The sequence below is a fragment of the Chelon labrosus genome (genome assembly GCF_963514085.1).
Source record: "Chelon labrosus genome assembly, chromosome: 6".
Taxonomy (NCBI): Eukaryota; Metazoa; Chordata; class Actinopteri; order Mugiliformes; family Mugilidae; genus Chelon; species Chelon labrosus.
The window spans coordinates 2,859,044-2,882,046 of record NC_140342.1 but is presented as its reverse complement, the minus strand read 5'-3'; the positions used below and the strand labels follow the sequence as shown (position 1 = coordinate 2,882,046).

At 39.4% G+C, this 23,003-nt stretch overlaps 1 protein-coding gene across 1 annotated transcript in view; it reads right to left on the bottom strand.

The window, feature by feature from the left end:
- The window catches only part of dpydb (dihydropyrimidine dehydrogenase b), a 32,645-nt gene that overhangs the window by 6,801 nt on the left and 2,841 nt on the right, over positions 1–23,003 (bottom strand). Inside the window, exons 3-10 of the mRNA XM_084547394.1 lie at positions 22,879–22,961; positions 21,965–22,052; positions 21,673–21,834; positions 2,714–2,910; positions 2,380–2,461; positions 2,149–2,236; positions 1,811–1,918; positions 52–221 (exon numbers count right to left, since the gene is read on the bottom strand). Coding sequence (XP_084403520.1) covers positions 52–221; positions 1,811–1,918; positions 2,149–2,236; positions 2,380–2,461; positions 2,714–2,910; positions 21,673–21,834; positions 21,965–22,052; positions 22,879–22,961 — 978 coding nt within the window. The remainder of the gene's footprint in view (positions 1–51; positions 222–1,810; positions 1,919–2,148; positions 2,237–2,379; positions 2,462–2,713; positions 2,911–21,672; positions 21,835–21,964; positions 22,053–22,878; positions 22,962–23,003) is intronic.

Sequence of the window (23,003 nt, the reverse complement as noted above, 5' to 3'; positions counted from 1 at the left end):
CCATCTGTTTATGAGTCTGTATACTCCATCTGGTTTTCTCGTCATCCCCACCTCCTCAGGAACAGCTCTGATGTTGGTGAATCCCTTCCTGAAGCAGACGTACACTCTTTTCGCTCCACAGCGGAGAGCTGAGGTGGCGCAGTCAAATGCAGTGTCCCCGGCCCCCAAGACTATCACTACTCCCTTTAACTCAGGCAGAGAAGGCCGACACTGACACATACCTAGATGGAGAGACAAAGCAGTTTGAGATTCCTTCCAAAATAGAAGAAAAAGATACAGTGTACAGTGACCTGCACCTGTTCTTTATTGTAACATACACTATATTGCCAAAAGTGTTCGCTCATCTGCCTTTACACGCATATGAACTTAAGTGACATCCCATTATTAAAAATGTCGTTGTAATATGACACCGACCCACCCTTTGCAGCTATAACAGCTTCAACTCTTCTGAGAAGGCTTTCCACAAGGTTTAGGAATGTGTTTATGGGAATTTCCCAGAAAAGCATTTGTGAGGTCAGACACTGATGTTGGACGAGAAGGCCTGGCTCACAGTCTTCACTCTAATTCATCCCAAAGGTGTTCTAATGGGTTGAGAGATCGGGATTCTGTGCAGGCCAGTCAAATACTTCCACACCAAACTTGTTCATCCATGTCTTTATGGACCTCATGCTGGAACAAGAAGGGACAATCCTCAAACTGTTCCCACAAAGTTGAGAGCATGGAATTGTCCAGAATCTCTTGGTATGCTGAAGCATTCAGAGTTCCTTTCACTGGAACTAAGGGGCCAAGCCCAGCTCCTGAAAAACAACCCCACACCATAATCCCCCATCCACCAAACTTCACACTTGGCACGATGCAGTCAGACAAGTGCCGTTCTCCTGGCAACCACCAAACCCAGATTCGTCCATCATATTGCCAGATGGAGAAGTGTGATTCGTCACTCCAGAGAACGCGTCTCCACCGCTATAGAGTCCAGTGGTGGCTTGCTTTACACCACTGCATCCGACGCTTTGCATTGCACTTGATGATGTATGGCTTGGATGCAGCTGCTCGGCCATGGAAACCCATTCCATGAAGCTCTCTACGCACTGTTCTTGAGCTAATCTGAAGGCCACATGAAGTTTGGAGGTGTGTAGTGATTGACTCTGCAGAAAGTTGAGGACCTCTGCGCACTGTGCACTTCAGCATCCACTGACCCTGCTCTGTCATTTTACGTGGCCTGCCGCTTAGTGGCTGAGTTCCTGTCATTCCCAGTCGCTTCCACTTTGTTATAATACAGTTGACTGTGGAATATTTAGTAGTGAGGAAATTTCACGACTGGACTTGTTGCACAGGTGGCATCCCATCACAGCACCACGCTGGAATTCACTGAGCTCCTGAGAGAGACCCATTCTTTCACAAATGTTTGTAGAAGCAGTCTGCATTGATTTTATACACCTGTGGCCATGGAAGTGATTGGAACACCTAAATTCAATTATTTGGATGGGTGAGTGAGTACTTTTGGCAATGTAGTGTATGACTGATAACTGCATAAAACTTTAACATTCTGTTTACTGTTAATTCAAATTATTATTAGTTTTTGGAGAGTTGATTTATGTTTTAAAAAATGTGCAGACTGTGACTTTGCATTGACTGTACATGTGCAGTTAATAATAAATGCACTGTGCATGTATACCTGCATCAAAGAATGAATAAAGAGAGATTGGATATTTCCAAATGTCGTGTGGGATTTAGTTAGTCTGGAATTCCAATGCAAGGTGTTAATAAACCATCCAAACCCCACCATCCCCCTTAATTCTCCCAACAGTACCTTTCTTGCTGGCAGAGGCCACCATCGGCAGAAAGTCTTTGGAAGTGAAGAAGCCTTGATCCATTGTTAAATCCTGGAAGATTTTAGCTCTGTTGGCCTGGGGAAGACCTAGCGTCACATACACATACACAGATACACAATGTGTTAAGGACACAGGCACATTGTAAAATTGATTGGACTGTGGAGGGAATTCAAAAGTCCATTATAGCTATGGACATATTTACTTAACTTTGCTAAATGGCACCATGCTTGCAAAATATCATGAAAAGCACACACACATTCGAATGCTGCATGTATATCACTGATTCAAAGATGTAAAACTAAACTGTGTGACTCACCAATCCCAATGAATACAGCCTTAAATCCTTCCTCCTTCAGGGACTTCAGAGTCATTCCATTAACACCCAAACCCTTCTCACAAACCACCTGCACCAAACCACAACAAACATAGGTATTTTAATAGAACTGTAAGGACGCTGTGGCTCTTGCATCACGTGCTAAACCGTATGAACACTGCAAACAAAGTTCAAATATGTGTTGGTGTGGTATGAGATGGCACAGTTAATTACCTTGACTCCGAGGTCCTTCATCAGGTCAATTTCAAACTGGACAACCTCATGGGGAAGTCTGAACTGAGGAATTTCTGATGTGCTGTATAGAAGAACATATATTTCTGAATGACACATTCCATTTTTCTCTAATTAGATTGCTTCCTATTTTCATGTTTGACAAAATCTCATGCATCTCTATCTTGATTTGGTAAGCTTTGATGAAACTGCTCATTAAATAGATGTAACTGAAGACTCAGTGATGCAGCACAATATCATAGAATACAATGTAATCCAACGTCTCTGCAATCTTTAAAATTCTATGATATACAGTATTATGAGACTGCTATGATACCTCAGGCCTCCGGTGTACTTCTGTTTCTCAAATATGGTAATGTTATCGTATCCGAGCCGGGCAAGGAAAGAAGCACAGCTGATTGATGCAGGGCCGCAACCAATCAGAGCTATAGGGGTGTGGTAAGACTCGGGCATCTCGTTGACAGGTGGGAGCTCAGGATTCCTTATCTGAGCGATGCCCATTTTACTGAACACCTGAAAAGACACAAACTTGAAAGACGACACTTGGCAAGGCCTTTGACTGACCTCCATGCCAAAAATACTAATGTGCTCGCTAAAAATTGTGTTTTTTCTTGTCTTCCAAAAATATTAAAACATGACTTTTATAGGCAAACTTGCGATGAGGCTAACGATAAGATGGAAGTTCTACAGTAATTATAAGATCAGCTACAAAGAACACACAGAGGTTTAAAGCCACTGTTGTCTGATAATTGTACAAACCCCAATTCCACTGAAGTTAGAATGTTTTGTAAAAGATAAATAAAAACAGAATACGATGATTTGCAAATCTTCTTCAACCTATAGTCAACTGAAGACACTACAGAGACAAACTTTATAGTTTTTTGCAAATATTCGCTCATTTTTCATTTAATGCCTGCAACACATTCCAGGTCAACAAAAGACTGGAAAAGTTGAGGAACGCTCAGAAAAACACCTGTATGGAGCAGTCCACAGGTGAACAGGTTAACTGGAAACAGGTGTGTGTCATGGTTAGGTATAAAAGGATCCTCCCTGAAAGGCTCAGTCATTCACGAGCAAGGATGCGTGTGCAAATAGAACAACATTTCTGAACATAACAACTGCAAGGAATTTAGGGATTTCATCATCTACAGTCCATAATATAATAAAAATAATAATAATAATCTGAAGAAATCTCTGCACGTAAGAGGCAAGGCTGAAAACCAGCATTGAATGCCCGTGACCTTTGACCCGTCAGACGCCATTGCGTTAAAAACTTGTAAAGGATGTAACCAGGTGGGCTTAGGAACACTTCAGAAAAACGTTTTCAGTTAACACAGTTGCTACATCTAGCAAGATAAAACTCATTCATTCATCTTCTGTAGCCGCTTGTCCTGTGAAGGGCTGCGGGCGGGGGGGGGGGGGGGGGGGGGGGGCTGAAGCCTATCCCAGGTATCATCAGGCAAGGCTGTCTCCTTTCTCCTCTGCTCTGCCATAGAGCCCCTGTCATTCGCATTAAGATCGCTTCCTCTATTTCATGGTATTTCTCGTTCCGGCACTGAATTGCAAATGTCCTTGTATGCTGACGACCGTCAATTTTATCTCAGCTGAAGAGATTCGGCTCTTTCTCAGGCTATAAAGTTAATCTCCTTAAAAGAGAATGTTTCCCAATAAATTCTCTAGCCTTAACACTTAAGCAGTCTGATTTTCCTTTCAGGCTACCATTTCTTTATTCAGCCAACTTTTCCCCTCTGATTGACCGGGTTAGGGAAGACTTCCAGAGGTGGAATTCTCTTCCACTTTCATTGATAGGTAGAGTCAATGTTGTGAAAATGAACGTCTTGCCTAGATTTCTTTTTCTGTTTCAATGCATTCCTCTATTTTTGTCCAAAACCTTTTTCAAAACCTTAGACCGAATTGTAACTTCCTTTTTGTTGGCGGTTAGGCACCCTAGATTAGGGAAGTCTTTATTACAGAGGTTTTCATCTGATGGTGGCCTCGCCTTACCAGATTTTCTAGAGACTCAGTCATGTGCCTCATCTTCATTGCCTGTCAATTTCTCTAATTTTTACAATCCCATGGTGCTTTCCACACTAAAGATCAGTTCAGGCACCATTTTAAGCTCCTGTCAGTGTCCACCTTGATGCCCTTAGTGGATAATCATTTATTCCCCCCATCTCTTACCAATACCTCCTTCATGTTATGGCAAGATCGAGGCATTAAGGCTTTTAGAGACCTCTACAAAGATGGCACTTTCGTTTCTTTTTCAGATTTATGTTCAGATTTTAGTTTACCCACATCCAATCTATTTCTATACTTTCAAGTTAGACATTGTGCCGCTTCTCTTTTTCCATGCTATCCCTCCCTCCCTTTCAACCAGCCAACCAGACTTTAGATCTCCACCAGAAATCGTTAATATTTAAGTTTTATAAAAAACTTCCGGCTCTTAGTAATTACTCAGATAAGGTTGGACCCCTTCATTGCAATATTTGGAGTCTCCCGTGATCAACCCTAAATTAACGCTTTACAGTTAGGGGTGATAGCCCTTACACTTCTTCTGGCTAGATGTCCTTTTCTTCTCCTCTGGAAGTCCTCTAAACCCCCATCTATATCTCTGTGGCTTGAGGGTGTCATGTTCTTTCTCAGAGAAAATAAGTTTAACAATGAAAGCCTGTTCTAATAAATTTTTTCAAAAATGGACACCTTTCTTAAACTACTTTAATTCCTTGCCATCTTTATGTTATATTATTTTATATCCTTATATCCTTATGAGGTTTATCATATTTATTTGTGTTTAATATTTATTTTTTAGTGTTGTTGTTTATAATTAGGGCCCGAGCACGAAGTGCAAGGACCCTATTGTTTTCGTACTGTTTCTTATTATTATTATTATTTTTCAGGAACTTTAGAAAATCCTACGCATGCCTAAACATGCACGAAAAGTCCTGAAAATTGGCAGAAAGATTCGTTTGCCCGAAAATTGTAATGTATCAGGGCCTCGAGCACGGGCGTGGCAAAATGGCTCAGTAGCGCCACCTACAAAATTTCTACGGACCAGCCCCTGAAGCCCGTTGCGTCTAAAAATCTGGAAATATGTCACATATATGTAACATCCCGGGACGCACAAAAAAGTCTCTTGGAGCCATATTCTAAACCCAACAGGAAGTCTGCTATTTTGATTAAAAGTGTGAAAATTTGTGAAAATTGGACAAAAACAGCCTTTCTTAGAGATTGTAAATGAGGTATTAAATTTTATCAGATTGACTTCAAAACTATGGAATTAGGTAGTTGGAATCTCGATGAACAAAAACTAAAATAGGCGCATATACTTTTCGTCGAAGTGGCGTGGGTCTAATGGCCCCTGACAGTTTTTTTGACCCGCCATGAAACAGGAAGTTGCATTAAACGTGCTTTCAACATGCTTTAATTCAGTCCAAAGTGCATGAAACTTTACAGCATTGTTACTGGTCCCTAACTGAACACATCCATATGTCAATATTCATGCAATTATTGTAGCGCCACCTATTGTGGGCAGGAAATGTCTGATTTAAATAGGGTCTGTTGTTTGAGCTGCCATTCCTGTCGGGATGATTTTTATTGTCTTCAGATGTTATCACGACATACTTATGATCTTCATGATCACTCCCTGCGAAGATTGTGAGTTTTCGTTAAACTTTAGGGCCTTTTATGGTAGTGAAAGTGAAAAGTTGCTCTTTCTCCCTCATTTCATCATCAGTGCACACGTAGTTCGCTACTTTGTCCAGCAGATGGAGCCAAATCATTTCTCTCTGCTGGCTGAATGTCAGTGAGTGTGTGTGTGTGTTGGTTAAACTTCTAATGATTGGTGAGGCTGTTTTAACATACTTTGATGACACAGAGAGAATAAGTATACAACTGTTTGTTGATGCCACAGAGAGAATATATTCAAAAGAGTTTGGTGTTGCCGCCGCTATGGCGATGCTAGTTCCGTTAGCCTGTCTATGGTGTTTCGCATTGTACGTTAGCATTAAGCTAGCGGAGTTTATTTATCGTTGTTATAGATAGAGATAGATAGATAGATGGATGGATAGATGGATATGTAGGTAGATAGATAGATAGATATATAGATAGATAGATAGATATGTAGGTAGATAGATAGATAGGTAGATAGATAGGTAGGTTTTATTTGTCCCATGCACAGTTATACATAGTACAATGCACAGTGTAATGTATTGTTGTACCTGCAGCCAGTAGTAAAAAATATATAGTACTACAGTAAACAGTAGTTTGCACACAAGGTAAGCAATAGCCTATAAGTGTAATGTACACCGATAGAGAAATACAATAAAATAAAAATAAAAATATAGACTAAATCAGAGCCGAGACTCTCTGTGCTGCCGCTTCTGGCATGCACGTCTCCACCTGAGGGTGGCAGTGTGGCGATTGCGATTGTAGTAGTTTCAAGAGAAGAAGTCGTTTTGCAGCTAAAGTTCAGCCTTACCGATCTTTCAGGACTTAAGAGAACATACGTCTGTGAGTATTATAAATGCGAAGTCATGTGTGTTGGTGTAACAGCTGTTTTATAAGGTCGCGGTCGTTTGATGTGGCCGCCGCTATGGCGATGCTAGTTCCGTTAGCCTGTCTATGGTGTTTCCCATTGTACATTAGCATTAAGCTAGCGGAGATTATCCGTCGTTGTTATAGATAGATAGATAGGTAGATAGATAGATAGATAGATAGATAGATAGATAGATGTACAGGTAGATAGATGTACAGGTAGAATGATAGATAAATAGGTAGATAGATAGGTAGATAGATATGTAGGTAGATATGTAGGTAGATAGATAGATAGATAGATAGATAGAGATAGATATGTAGATAGATAGATAGGTAGGTTTTATTTGTCCCATGCACAGTTATACATAGTACAATGCACAGTGAAATGTATTGTTGTACCTGCAGCCAGTAGTAAAGAACATATATCAGTACTACAGTAAACAGAAGTTTGCACAAAAGGTAAGCAATATAAGTGTACTATACACCGTTACAGAAATAAAATGAAATAAAAATAAAAATATAGACTGGTAAACTTAAAAGGGGGTTAGTTGTATATGTACATAAATTTACAGTATTTGTCAGTCTTTACTAGATGTAAAGAGAAGAGATACTTTGATATATTTAAGATATATTCTTAATTTTATATTTAATCATCTTTTGTTGTATGTATTTCAGTTTCACAGTAAACTTCAATTAGGAGTGACAAAATAAATCCTTGAAGCAAGAAGACTTTGCCTGTCATTGGAGAACTGTTAGCTATCGTGCCACGGTGCACTGTTACTCCACTGTATCCCCTGAGAAATGCAGTGACCCCGTCCTTGCCGGACGCCGACAAGCGTGGATTGCGAGGGCCCGTTCAACGCTGCTTGCAGCTTTAATTAGGGCCCGAGCACGAAGTGCAAGGACCCTATTGTTTTCGTACTGTTTATTATTATTATTATTATTATTATTATTAGGGCCCGAGCAACGAAGTGCAGGGGCCCAACGGGGCCATGCAACGGAGTTGCAAGGACCCTATTGTTTTCGTACTGTTTCTTTTTAGGGCCCGAGCACGAAGTGCAAGGACCCTATTGTTTTCGTACTGTTTCTTTTTATTAGGGCCCGAGCACGAAGTGCAAGGACCCTATTGTTTTCGTACTGTTTCTTATTATTATTATTATTTTTCAGGAACTTTACAAAATCCTACGCATGCCTAAACATGCACGAAAAGTCCTGAAAATTGGCAGAAAGATTCGTTTGCCCGAAAATTGTAATGTATCAGGGCCTCGAGCACGGGCGTGGCAAAATGGCTCAGTAGCGCCACCTACAAAATTTCAACGGACCAGCCCCTGAAGCCCGTTGCGTCTAAAAATCTGGAAATATGTCACATATATGTAACATCCCGGGACGCACAAAAAAGTCTCTTGGAGCCATATTCTAAACCCAACAGGAAGTGTGCTATTTTGATTAAAAGTGTGAAAATTTGTGAAAATTGGACAAAAACAGCGTTTCTTAGAGTTTGTAAATGAGGTATTAAATCTTATCAGATTGACTTCAAAACCATGGAATTACGTAGGTGGAATCTCGATGAACAAAAACTAAAATAGGCGCATATACTTTTCGTCGAAGTGGCGTGGGTCTAATGGCCCCTGACAGTTTTTTTGACCCGCCATGAAACAGGAAGTTGCATTAAACGTGCTTTAAACGTGCTTTAATTCAGTCCAAAGTGCATGAAACTTTACAGTATTGTTACTGGTCCCTAACTGAACACATCCATATGTCAATATTCATGCAATTATTGTAGCGCCACCTATTGTGGGCAGGAAATGTCTGATTTAAATAGAATCTGTTATATGAGCTGCCATTCCTGTCGGGATGATTTTTATTGTCTTCAGATGTTATCACGACATACTTATGATCTTCATGGTCACTCCCTGCGAAGATTGTGAGTTTTCGTTAAACTTTAGGGCCTTTTATGGTAGTGAAAGTGAAAAGTTGCTCTTTCTCCCTCATTTCATCATCAGTGCACACGTAGTTCGCTGCTTTGTCCAGCAGATGGAGCCAAATCATTTCTCTCTGCTGGCTGAATGTCAGTGTGTGTGTGTGTGTGTGTTGGTTAAACTTCTAATGATTGGTGAGGCTGTTTTAACATACTTTGATGACACAGAGAGAATAATTATACAACTGTTTGTTGATGCCACGGAGAGAATACATTCAAAAGAGTTTGGTGTTGCCGCCGCTATGGCGATGCTAGTTCCGTTAGCCTGTCTATGGTGTTTCGCATTGTACGTTAGCATTAAGCTAGCGGAGTTTATTCATCGCCGTGATAGATAGAGATAGATAGATAGATGGATGGATAGATGGATATGTAGGTAGATAGATAGATAGATAGATATGTAGGTAGATAGATAGATAGGTAGATAGATAGATAGATAGATAGATAGATAGATAGATAGATAGGTAGGTTTTATTTGTCCCATGCACAGTTATACATAGTACAATGCACAGTGTAATGTATTGTTGTACCTGCAGCCAGTAGTAAAAAATATATAGTACTACGGTAAACAGTAGTTTGCACACAAGGTAAGCAATAGCCTATAAGTGTAATGTACACCGATAGAGAAATACAATAAAATAAAAATAAAAATATAGACTAAATCAGAGCCGAGACTCTCTGTGCTGCCGCTTCTGACATGCACGTCTCCACCTGAGGGTGGCAGTGTGGCGATTGCGATTGTAGTAGTTTCAAGAGAAGAAGTCGTTTTGCAGCTAAAGTTCAGCCTTAATGATCGTTCAGGAGTTAAGAGAACATTTGTCTGTGAGTATTATAAATGCGTAGTCATGTGTGTTGGTGTAACCTGCTTATATAAGGTCGCGGTCGTTTGATGTTGCCGCCGCTACGGCGATGCTAGTTCCGTTAGCCTGTCTATGGTGTTTCGCATTGTACATTAGCATTAAGCTAGCGGAGTTTATTCTTCGTTGTTATAGATAGATAGGTTTTATTTGTCCCATGCACAGTTATACATAGTACAATGCACAGTGTAATGTATTGTTGTACCTGCAGCCAGTAGTAAAAAACATATATCAGTACTACAGTAAACAGTAGTTTGCACAAAAGGTAAGCAATATAAGTGTAATGTACACCGTTACAGAAATAAAATGAAATAAAAATAAAAATATAGACTGGTAAACTTAAAAGGGGGTTAGTTGTACATAAATTTACAGTATTTGTCAGTCTTTACTAGATGGAAAGAGAAGAGATACTTTGATATATTTAAGATATATTCTTAATTTTATATTTAATCATCTTTTGTTGTATGTATTTCAGTTTCACAGTAAACTTAAATTAGGAGTGACAAAATAAATCCTTGAAGCAAGAAGACTTAGCCTCTCATTGGAGAACTGTTAGCTATCGTGCCACGGTGCATTGTTACTCCTCTGTTTCCCCTGAGATCTGCGGTGACCCCGTCCTTGCCGGACGCCGACTGGCGTGGATTGCGAGGGCCCGTTCAACGCTGCTTGCAGCTTTAATTATTAGGGCCCGAGCACGAAGTGCAAGGACCCTATTGTTTTCGTACTGTTTATTATTATTATTATTATTATTATTATTATTATTATTATTCTTTGGATTTTTAAAAAATCCTTTCGGTGTCTAAACATGCACGAAAAGTCCTGAAAATTTGCAGAAAGATTCGTTCGCCCGAAAACTTTAATGTATCAGGGCCTCGAGCATGGGCGTGGCAAAATGGCTCTCTAGCGCCACCTACGGATTTTCTACGGACCAGCCCCTGAAGCCCGTTGCGTCTAAAAATCTGGAAATATGTCACGTATATGTAACATCCCAGGACGCACAAAAAAGTCTTTTGGAGCCATATTCTAAACCCAACAGGAAGTCTGCTATTTTGATTAAAAGTGTGAAAATTGGACAAAAACGTGGTGTTTTTAGAGATTGTAAAAGCAGGTATTAAACCTTATCAGATTGACTTCAAAACTATGGAATTAGGTAGTTGGAGGCTAGATGAACAAAAACTAAAAAGGCGCATATACTTTTCGTCGAAGTGGCGTGGGTGTAATGGCCCCTCAAAGTTTTCTTGACGCGCCATGAAACAGGAAGTTGCATTAAATGTGCTTTAAACGTGCTTAAATTTGGTCCAAAGTGCATAAAACTTTACAGTATTGTTGCTGGTCCCAAACCGAACACATCCATATGTCAATATTCATGCAACTATTCTAGCGCCACCTATTGTGGACAGGAAATGTCCAATTTTGTCAGGTGTCTGTTGTATGAGCTGTTGTTCCTGTCGGGATGTTTTGATTGTGTCACGTCATACTAATGTCTTTAATGATCACTCCCTGCGAAAACTGGGACTTTTCGTTAAACTTTAGTGCCTTTTATTTTACTCAAAGTGAAGAGTGTCACCATCTCCCTCATTCCATAATGATTGCACGTAGTTCGCTACTTTGTCCAGCAGATGGAGCCAAAGTATTTCTCTCTGCTGGCTGAATGTCAGTGTGTGTGTGTGTGTGTGTTGTTTAAACGTGTAATGATGATTTTAGCTGTTTTAACATACTTTGATGACACAGAGAGAATAATTATACAACTGTTTGTTGATGCCACAGAGAGAATACAGTCAAAAGAGCCGAGACTCTCTGTGCTGCCGCTTCTGGCATGCACGTCTCCACCTGAGGGTGGCAGTGTGGCGATTGCAATAGTAGTAGTTTCAAGAGAAGAAGTCGTTTTGCAGATAAAGCTCAGCCTTACCTCTCGTTCAGGAGTTAAAAGAACATATATCTGTGAGTATTATAAATGCATAGCCATGTGTGTTGCTGTAAGCCCGGCTTTATAAGTTCGCCGTCGCTTGATGATGCCGCCGCTATGGCGATGCTAGTTCCGTTAGCCTGTCTATGGTGTTTTGCATTGTACGTTAGCATTAAGCTAGCGGAGTTTATTCTTCGTTGTTATAGATAGATGGATAGATGGATAGATAGACAGATAGATAGATAGATAGATAGGTTTTATTTGTCCCATGCACAGTTATACATACTACAATGCACAGTGTAATGTATTGTTGTACCTGCTGCCAGTAGTAAAAAATATATAAAATATATAAGTACTACAGTAAACAGCAGTTTGCACACAAGGTAAGCAATAGCCTATAAGTGTAATGTACACCGATAGAGAAATACAATAAAATAAAAATAAAAAATATAGACTGAATAAAAATATAACTAGTAAACTAAGAGGGAGGGTAGTTGTATATGTACATAGATAAGTACTACAGTAAACAGTAGTTTGCACACAAGGTAAGCAATACTTATAAGCATACTTATAAGTGTAATGTACACCGTTAGAGAAATAAAATGAAATAAAAATAAAAATTTAGACTGGTAAACTTAAAGGGGGGGATAGTTGTATATGTACATAAATTTACAGTATTTGTCAGTCTTTACTAGATGTAAAGGGAAGTAAGAGATACTTAGAGATACTTAAGATGTATGCTTAATTTTATATTTAATCATCTTTTGTTGTATGTATTTCAGTTTTACGGTAAACTTCAATTGGGAGTGACAAAATAAATCCTTGAAGCAAGAAGACTTTGCCTGTCATTGGAGAACTGTTAGCTATCGTGCCACGGTGCATTGTTACTCCACTGTATCCCCTGAGATCTGCGGTGACCCCGTCCTTGCCGGACGCCGACTGGCGTGGGGGGCGAGGGCCCGTTCAACGCTGCTTGCAGCTTTAATTAGGGCCCGAGCACGAAGTGCAAGGACCCTATTGTTTTCGTACTGTTTATTATTATTATTATTATTATTAGGGCCCGAGCACGAAGTGCAAGGACCCTATTGTTTTCGTACTGTTTATTATTAGGGCCCGAGCACGAAGTGCAAGGACCCTATTGTTTTCGTACTGTTTATTATTATTATTATTATTATTATTATTATTATTATTATTCTTTGGATTTTTAAAAAATCCTTTCGGTGTCTAAACATGCACGAAAAGTCCTGAAAATTTGCAGAAAGATTCGTTCGCCCGAAAACTTTAATGTATCAGGGACTCGAGCATGGGCGTGGCAAAATGGCTCTCTAGCGCCACCTACGGATTTTCTACGGACCAGCCCCTGAAGCCCGTTGCGTCTAAAAATCTGGAAATATGTCACGTATATGTTACATCCCAGGACGCACAAAAAAGTCTTTTGGAACCATATTCTAAACCCAACAGGAAGTCTGCTATTTTGATTAAAAGTGTGAAAATTGGACAAAAACGTGGTGTTTTTAGAGTTTGTAAAAGCAGGTATTAAACCTTATCAGATTGACTTCTAAACTATGGAATTAGGTAGTTGGAGGCTAGATGAACAAAAACTAAAAAGGCGCATATACTTTTCGTCGAAGTGGCGTGGGTGTAATGGCCCCTCAAAGTTTTCTTGACGCGCCATGAAACAGGAAGTTGCATTAAACGTGCTTTAAACGTGCTTTAATTCAGTCCAAAGTGCATAAAACTTTATAGTATTGTTACTGGTCCCTAACTGAACACATGTGTATGTCAATATTCATGCAATTATTGTAGCGCCACCTATTGTGTACAGAAAATGTCTGATTTTTTCAGGTGTCTGTTGTATGAGCTGCTGTTCCTGTCAGGATGTTTGGATTGTGTCAGGTCATACTTGTGTCTTTCGTGATCACTCCCTGCGAAAACTGGGACTTTTCGTTAAACTTTAGGGCCTTTTATTTTACTCAAAGTGAAAGGTGTCACCATCTCCCTCATTCCATAATGATTGCACGTAGTTCGCTACTTTGTCCAGCAGATGGAGCCAAAGTATTTTTCTCTGCTGGCTGAATGTCAGTGTGTGTGTGTGTGTTAGTTAAACGTGTAATGATGATTTTAGCTGTTTTAACATACTTTGATGACACAGAGAGAATAATTATACAACTGTTTGTTGATGCCACAGAGAGAATACAGTCAAAAGAGCCGAGACTATCTGTGCTGCCGCTTCTGGCATGCACGTCTCCACCTGAGGGTGGCAGTGTGGCGATTGCAATAGTAGTAGTTTCAAGAGAAGAAGTCGTTTTGCAGATAAAGTTCAGCCTTAATGATCGTTCAGGAGTTAAAAGAACATATATCTGTGAGTATTATAAATGTGTAGTCATGTGTGTTGCTGTAACCTCTTAGTATAAGGTCGCAGTCGTTCGATGTTACCGCCGCTATGGCGATGCTAGTTCCGTTAGCCTGTCTATGGTGTTTCTCATTGTATATTAGCATTAAGCTAGCGGAGATCATTCTTCGTTGTTATAGATGGGTAGATAGATAGGTTGCATTTGTCTCATGCACAGTTATACATAGTACAATGCACAGTGAAATGTATTGTTGTACCTGCAGCCACATACTTTGATGACACAGAGAGAATACATTCAAAAGAGTTTGGTGTTGCCGCCGCTATGGCGATGCTAGTTCCGTTAGCCTGTCTATGGTGTTTTGCATTGTACGTTAGCATTAAGCTAGCGGAGTTTATTCTTCGTTTTTATTGATACATAGATAGATAGATAGATAGGTTTTATTTGTCCCATGCACAGTTATACATAGTACAATGCACAGTGTAATATATTGTTGTACCTGCAGTCAGTACTAAAATAAATATATATAACTACTACAGTAAACAGTAGTTTGCACACAAGGTAAGCAATATAAGTGTAATGTACACCGATAGAGAAATAAAATGAAATAAAAATAAAAATATAGACTGGTAAACTTAAAGGGGGGGATAGTTGTATATGTACATAAATTTACAGTATTTGTCAGTCTTTACTAGATGTAAAGGGAAGTAAGATGCTTAATTTTATATTTAATCATCTTTTGTTGTATGTATTTCAGTTTCACAGTAAACTTAAATGAGGAGTGACAAAATAAATCCTTGAAGCAAGAAGACTTTGCCTGTCATTGGAGAACTGTTAGCTATCGTGCCACGGCGCACTGTTACTCCACTGTATCCCCTGAGAAATGCAGTGACCCCGTCCTTGCCGGACGCCGACTAGCGTGGATTGCGAGGGCCCGTTCAACGCTGCTTGCAGCTTTAATTATTATTATTATTTGGTGTCATTGTAAAATCGTTTCGGTGTCTAAACATGCACGAAAAGTCCTGAAAATTTGCAGAAAGATTCGTTCGCCCGAAAACTTTAATGTATCAGGGCCTCGAGCATGGGCGTGGCAAAATGGCTCTATAGCGCCACCTACAAAATTTCTACGGACCAGCCCCTGAAGCCCGTTGCGTCTAAAAATCTGGAAATATGTCACTTATATGTAACATCCCGGGACGCACAAAAAAGTCTCTTGGAGCCATATTCTAAACCCAACAGGAAGTGTGCTATTTTGATTAAAAGTGTGAAGATTTGTGAAAATTGGACAAAAACAGCGTTTCTTAGAGATTGTAAATGAGGTATTAAATTTTATCAGATTGACTTCAAAACTATGGAATTAGGTAGTTGGAATCTCGATGAACAAAAACTAAAATAGGCGCATATACTTTTCGTCGAAGTGGCGTGGGTCTAATGGCCCCTGACAGTTTTTTTGACCCGCCATGAAACAGGAAGTTGCATTAAACGTGCTTTAAACGTGCTTTAATTCAGTCCAAAGTGCATGAAACTTTACAGCATTGTTACTGGTCCCTAACTGAACACATCCATATGTCAATATTCATGCAATTATTGTAGCGCCACCTATTGTGGGCAGGAAATGTCTGATTTTAAATAGAGTCTGTTGTATGAGCTGCCATTCCTGTCGGGATGATTTTTATTGTTTTCAGATGTTATCAGGACATACTTATGATCTTCATGATCACTCCCTGCGAAGATTGTGAGTTTTCGTTAAACTTTAGGGCCTTTTATGGTAGTGAAAGTGAAAAGTTGCTCTTTCTCCCTCATTTCATCATCAGTGCACACGTAGTTCGCTGCTTTGTCCAGCAGATGGAGCCAAATCATTTCTCTCTGCTGGCTGAATGTCAGTGTGTGTGTGTGTTGGTTAAACTTCTAATGATTGGTGAGGCTGTTTTAACATACTTTGATGACACAGAGAGAATAATTATACAACTGTTTGTTGATGCCACAGAGAGAATACATTCAAAAGAGTTTGGTGTTGCCGCCGCTATGGCGATGCTAGTTCCGTTAGCCTGTCTATGGTGTTTCCCATTGTACATTAGCATTAAGCTAGCGGAGATTATCCGTTGTTATAGATAGATAGATAGATAGATAGATGTACAGGTAGATAGGTAGATAGGTATAGATAGATAGATATGTAGGTAGATAGATAGATGTATAGATGTATAGATAGATAGATAGATGTATAGGTAGATAGATAGATAGATAGATAGATAGATATATAGGTAGGTAGGTAGATAGGTAGGTAGATAGATAGATAGATAGATAGCTAGATAGCTAGATAGATGGATAGGTTTTATTCATCACATGCACAGTTATACATAGTACAATGCACAGTGAAATGTATTGTTGTACCTGCAGCCAGAAGTAAATAAAAAAATATATACTACTACAGTAAACAGTAGTTTGCACACAAGGTAAGCAATATAAGTGTAATGTACACAGAGAAATAAAATGAAATAAAAATAAAAATATAGACTGGTAAACTCAGAGGGGGGCTAGTTGTATATGTACATAAATTTAGTGACAAAATAAATCCTTGAAGCAAGAAGACTTTGCCTCTCATTGGAGAACTGTTAGCTATCGTGCCACGGTGCATTGTTACTCCACTGTATCCCCTGAGAGCTGCGGTGACCCCGTCCTTGCCGGACGCCGACAAGCGTGGATTGCGAGGGCCCGTTCAACGCTGCTTGCAGCTTTAATTAGGGCCCGAGCACGAAGTGCAAGGACCCTATTGTTTTCGTACTGTTTCTTATTATTATTATTATTTTTCAGGAACTTTAGAAAATCCTACGCATGCCTAAACATGCACGAAAAGTCCTGAAAATTGGCAGAAAGATTCGTTTGCCCGAAAATTGTAATGTATCAGGGCCTCGAGCACGGGCGTGGCAAAATGGCTCAGTAGCGCCACCTACAAAATTTCTACGGACCAGCCCCTGAAGCCCGTTGCGTCTAAAAATCTGGAAATATGTCACATATATGTAACATCCCGGGACGCACAAAAAAGTCTCTTGGAGCCATATTCTAAACCCAACAGGAAGTCTGCTATTTTGATTAAAAGTGTGAAAATTTGTGAAAATTGGACAAAAACAGCCTTTCTTAGAGATTGTAAATGAGGTATTAAATTTTATCAGATTGACTTCAAAACTATGGAATTAGGTAGTTGGAATCTCGATGAACAAAAACTAAAATAGGCGCATATACTTTTCGTCGAAGTGGCGTGGGTCTAATGGCCCCTGACAGTTTTTTTGACCCGCCATGAAACAGGAAGTTGCATTAAACGTGCTTTCAACATGCTTTAATTCAGTCCAAAGTGCATGAAACTTTACAGCATTGTTACTGGTCCCTAACTGAACACATCCATATGTCAATATTCATGCAATTATTGTAGCGCCACCTATTGTGGGCAGGAAATGTCTGATTTAAATAGGGTCTGTTGTTTGAGCTGCCATTCCTGTCGGGATGATTTTTATTGTCTTCAGATGTTATCACGACATACTTATGATCTTCATGATCACTCCCTGCGAAGATTGTGAGTTTTCGTTAAACTTTAGGGCCTTTTATGGTAGTGAAAGTGAAAAGTTGCTCTTTCTCCCTCATTTCATCATCAGTGCACACGTAGTTCGCTACTTTGTCCAGCAGATGGAGCCAAATCATTTCTCTCTGCTGGCTGAATGTCAGTGAGTGTGTGTGTGTGTTGGTTAAACTTCTAATGATTGGTGAGGCTGTTTTAACATACTTTGATGACACAGAGAGAATAAGTATACAACTGTTTGTTGATGCCACAGAGAGAATATATTCAAAAGAGTTTGGTGTTGCCGCCGCTATGGCGATGCTAGTTCCGTTAGCCTGTCTATGGTGTTTCGCATTGTACGTTAGCATTAAGCTAGCGGAGTTTATTTATCGTTGTTATAGATAGAGATAGATAGATAGATGGATGGATAGATGGATATGTAGGTAGATAGATAGATAGATATATAGATAGATAGATAGATATGTAGGTAGATAGATAGATAGGTAGATAGATAGGTAGGTTTTATTTGTCCCATGCACAGTTATACATAGTACAATGCACAGTGTAATGTATTGTTGTACCTGCAGCCAGTAGTAAAAAATATATAGTACTACAGTAAACAGTAGTTTGCACACAAGGTAAGCAATAGCCTATAAGTGTAATGTACACCGATAGAGAAATACAATAAAATAAAAATAAAAATATAGACTAAATCAGAGCCGAGACTCTCTGTGCTGCCGCTTCTGGCATGCACGTCTCCACCTGAGGGTGGCAGTGTGGCGATTGCGATTGTAGTAGTTTCAAGAGAAGAAGTCGTTTTGCAGCTAAAGTTCAGCCTTACCGATCTTTCAGGACTTAAGAGAACATACGTCTGTGAGTATTATAAATGCGAAGTCATGTGTGTTGGTGTAACAGCTGTTTTATAAGGTCGCGGTCGTTTGATGTGGCCGCCGCTATGGCGATGCTAGTTCCGTTAGCCTGTCTATGGTGTTTCCCATTGTACATTAGCATTAAGCTAGCGGAGATTATCCGTCGTTGTTATAGATAGATAGATAGGTAGATAGATAGATAGATAGATAGATAGATAGATAGATGTACAGGTAGATAGATGTACAGGTAGAATGATAGATAAATAGGTAGATAGATAGGTAGATAGATATGTAGGTAGATATGTAGGTAGATAGATAGATAGATAGATAGATAGAGATAGATATGTAGATAGATAGATAGGTAGGTTTTATTTGTCCCATGCACAGTTATACATAGTACAATGCACAGTGAAATGTATTGTTGTACCTGCAGCCAGTAGTAAAGAACATATATCAGTACTACAGTAAACAGAAGTTTGCACAAAAGGTAAGCAATATAAGTGTACTATACACCGTTACAGAAATAAAATGAAATAAAAATAAAAATATAGACTGGTAAACTTAAAAGGGGGTTAGTTGTATATGTACATAAATTTACAGTATTTGTCAGTCTTTACTAGATGTAAAGAGAAGAGATACTTTGATATATTTAAGATATATTCTTAATTTTATATTTAATCATCTTTTGTTGTATGTATTTCAGTTTCACAGTAAACTTCAATTAGGAGTGACAAAATAAATCCTTGAAGCAAGAAGACTTTGCCTGTCATTGGAGAACTGTTAGCTATCGTGCCACGGTGCACTGTTACTCCACTGTATCCCCTGAGAAATGCAGTGACCCCGTCCTTGCCGGACGCCGACAAGCGTGGATTGCGAGGGCCCGTTCAACGCTGCTTGCAGCTTTAATTATTATTATTATTATTCTTTTCTGGGTCTTTAAAAAATTCTCACGACCTCAAATATGCACGAAAAGTCCTGAAAATTTGCAGAAAGATTCGTTTGCCCGAAAATTGCAATGTACCAGGGCCTCGAGCATGGGCGTGGCAAAATGGCTCAGTAGCGCCACCTACGGACCTTGTACGGACCAGCCCCTGAAGCCCGTTGCGTCTAAAAATCTGGAAATATGTCACGTATATGTAACATCCCAGGACGCACAAAAAAGTCTCTTGGAGCCATATTCTAAACCCAACAGGAAGTCTGCTATTTTGATTAAAAGTGTGAAAATTGGAGAAAATTGGAGAAAATTGGAATTAATCATCATTTTTTTTTAAGGCATTAAACCTATCAGATAGACTTCAAAAACTATGGAATTAGGTAGTTGAACCCTTGATGAACATGAGCATATTTTCTTTTTGACTTTTCGTCGATGTGGCGTGGGTCTGCTGGCCCCTCAAAGTTTTTTTGACGCGCCATGAAACAGGAAGTTGCATTAAACGTGCTTAAACGTGCTGTAAACATGCTTCAATTCAGTCCAAAGTGCATGAAACTTTACAGTATTGTTACTGGTCCCTAACTGAACACATCCATATGTCAATATTCATGCAATTGTTGTAGCGCCACCTATTGTGGGCTGATTTAAATAGAGTCTGTTGTATGAGCTGCCATTCCTGTCGGGATGATTTTTATTGTCTTCAGATGTTATCACGACATACTTATGATCTTCATGATCACTCCCTGCGAAGATTGTGAGTTTTCGTTAAACTTTAGGGCCTTTTATGGTAGTGAAAGTGAAAAGTTGCTCTTTCTCCCTCATTTCATCATCAGTGCACACGTAGTTCGCTACTTTGTCCAGCAGATGGAGCCAAATCATTTCTCTCTGCTGGCTGAATGTCAGAGTGTGTGTGTGTGTGTTGGCTAAACTTCTAATGATTGGTGAGGCTGTTTTAACATACTTTGATGACACAGAGAGAATAATTATACAACTGTTTGTTAATGCCACAGAGAGAATACATTCAAAAGAGTTTGGTGTTGCCGCCGCTATGGCGATGCTAGTTCCGTTAGCCTGTCTATGGTGTTTCCCATTGTACGTTAGCATTAAGCTAGCGGAGTTTATTCATCGCTGTTATAGATAGAGATAGATAGATGGATGGATAGATGGATATGTAGGTAGATAGATAGATAGATAGATAGATAGATAGATATGTAGGTAGATTGATAGATAGGTAGATAGATAGGTAGATAGATAGGTAGATAGGTAGGTTTTATTTGTCCCATGCACAGTTATACATAGTACAATGCACAGTGTAATGTATTGTTGTACCTGCAGCCAGTAGTAAAAAATATATAGTACTACAGTAAACAGTAGTTTGCACACAAGGTAAGCAATAGCCTATAAGTGTAATGTACACCGATAGAGAAATACAATAAAATAATAATAAAAAATATAGACTGAATAAAAATATAGAATAGTAAACTAAGGGGAGGTAGTTGTATATGTACATAAATTAACAGTATTTGTCAGTCTTTACTAGATGTAAAGAGAAGTAAGAGATACTTAGAGATACTTAAGATATATTCTTAATTTTATATTTAAACATCTTCGTGTGTATTTCAGTTTCACAGTAAACTTCAATTGGGAGTGACAAAATAAATCCTTGAAGCAAGAAGACTTTGCCTGTCATTGGTGAACTGTTAGCTATCGTGCCACGGTGCATTGTTACTCCACTGTATCCCCTGAGATCTGCGGTGACCCCGTCCTTGCCGGACGCCGACAGGCGTGGATTGCGAGGGCCCGTTCAACGCTGCTTGCAGCTTTAATTATTATTATTGTTATTATTTTTTATTTATCTGTTTTCTTATTCATTAAATTTTATTTAACATGGTTTACAGTATATGACAAATTGTAATCTTCAATACAGAGACAATGTTCACTTTTCTTTTTCTGCTAAATAAAGGGATTTCATGCATTGCTTTTTATACTCTGTTGTGTTGTCTTTATGTTTTTATCCCAAAAAAAAAAAAATATATACATATAAAAGAACCCTGTTGAGCAACTAATGTTATACATCAAGCAAGAATGGGAAAGAATTCCACCTACAAAGCATTACCAATTAGTGAGTGTTGTTAAAAGGAGAGGTGATGTTCATATGCTCCTGTCCCATCTTCTTCGGAACGTGTTGCAGGCATTAAATTCAGAATGAGTGAATATTTGCAAACACAAAGTTTATCAGTTTAAACAGGCACGATATGCGTTTTCTGGAAATAACTTGACAGATACAGAGAAGACAGCTGTACCTCAACGGCGAACTGCTGTAACCCTCCGATGTTGATGGGTCCTTCTTCAGAAGCATACAGATTGCAGCCCCCAACACACAGCTCTGATGTGGGGCAAACCATCCCACAGGTCAGACCCAGAGGGTTGTCTGATAGAATGGACCGTGCTGCCCCATAGTAGTTCTGTTGTCAATGCATAAAATCACCCATCATTTTCTCTTCTTTGCTACTTTTTGTCTCCTCACTTCATTAGAGGAGAGATATTTAGTGTTATTGTGCCTGCATCCATGCAAGAAGCAGGGTGTGTACCTACCTTATTGGAGATACTTGTAATGAATGACTTGATGTCCAGGTTAGTCGGGCAGCTCTTCTGGCAGGGAGCATCGGCACATTTTAGACACCTAAACACAGGTTTGCAGTGTAACGTAGTTAGATGAAAATACTTGTAACAACAAATAGTAAGTGAATGTGAAGTCAACACGACTCAGTGATTTACAAAAACCCGACTAGAAAAGAAACTTATAAGTAGTTAATGTTTTTTTCTCAGACCAGACCAGGCAACCCCCAAAATAGTTTAGGAACAACTCAAAAAACATGCGGGATGATGCACAGAGACCCCTCCCCTCAACCCATAGGACCCACAGGCCCCCACTAACAACATTCTGTTTCCAGACACCACAGGACACCATCAGAAGGCCCATGTCCATTCTCTGATGAGTCACAACTGTTTTGGAACAAGGGAGACCTACACAATATTAGGAAGGTAGTCATAATGTTATGCCTGATTGGTGTATATGAACTGGGAAATTAGGAAATAGCTCAGGGAATCATCAGGTTTAGTGAAACTGGCCTCATCACCCGGAGATACTACCTGTGTAACATCTCATGGCAATCTGCAGTGGTAACATTCATTCCTTGCTTATGTTAAGAAGTAGCAGTAGTATCACTCCTTTTGCGTGTAGGAGCAGACATACTGTATCTTTGACTGGCAGTTCTAAACTCTTTAAGTGTTGATTTTCTTTTCTAAAGGTGGAGCAGCTACATATGTGTAGGCCTTTATTCTTGTGCTTGGCTGCAGGACAAATTTCTCATTTGGGTTCATAAAGTGACTGAAGTGACCTTTTTAAACAACTGTCTGTTAAATGTAAATGAGGATTAGTCAGTTATAGAGGGTAATATATTAAAAAAAAAAAAAAAAAAAGCAGTAGCCAAGTAATTTACTCTCACCGCAGTGCTTCTCGCAAAGCTCCTCGTTCGCTCAGTGTTGTATGCTTGATATCGTCAAAGTTGTTTTCTAACTTGACGCAGGACTGAAAGAAAGAAAAAGGATGAAGAAGTACAGAAGACGAATG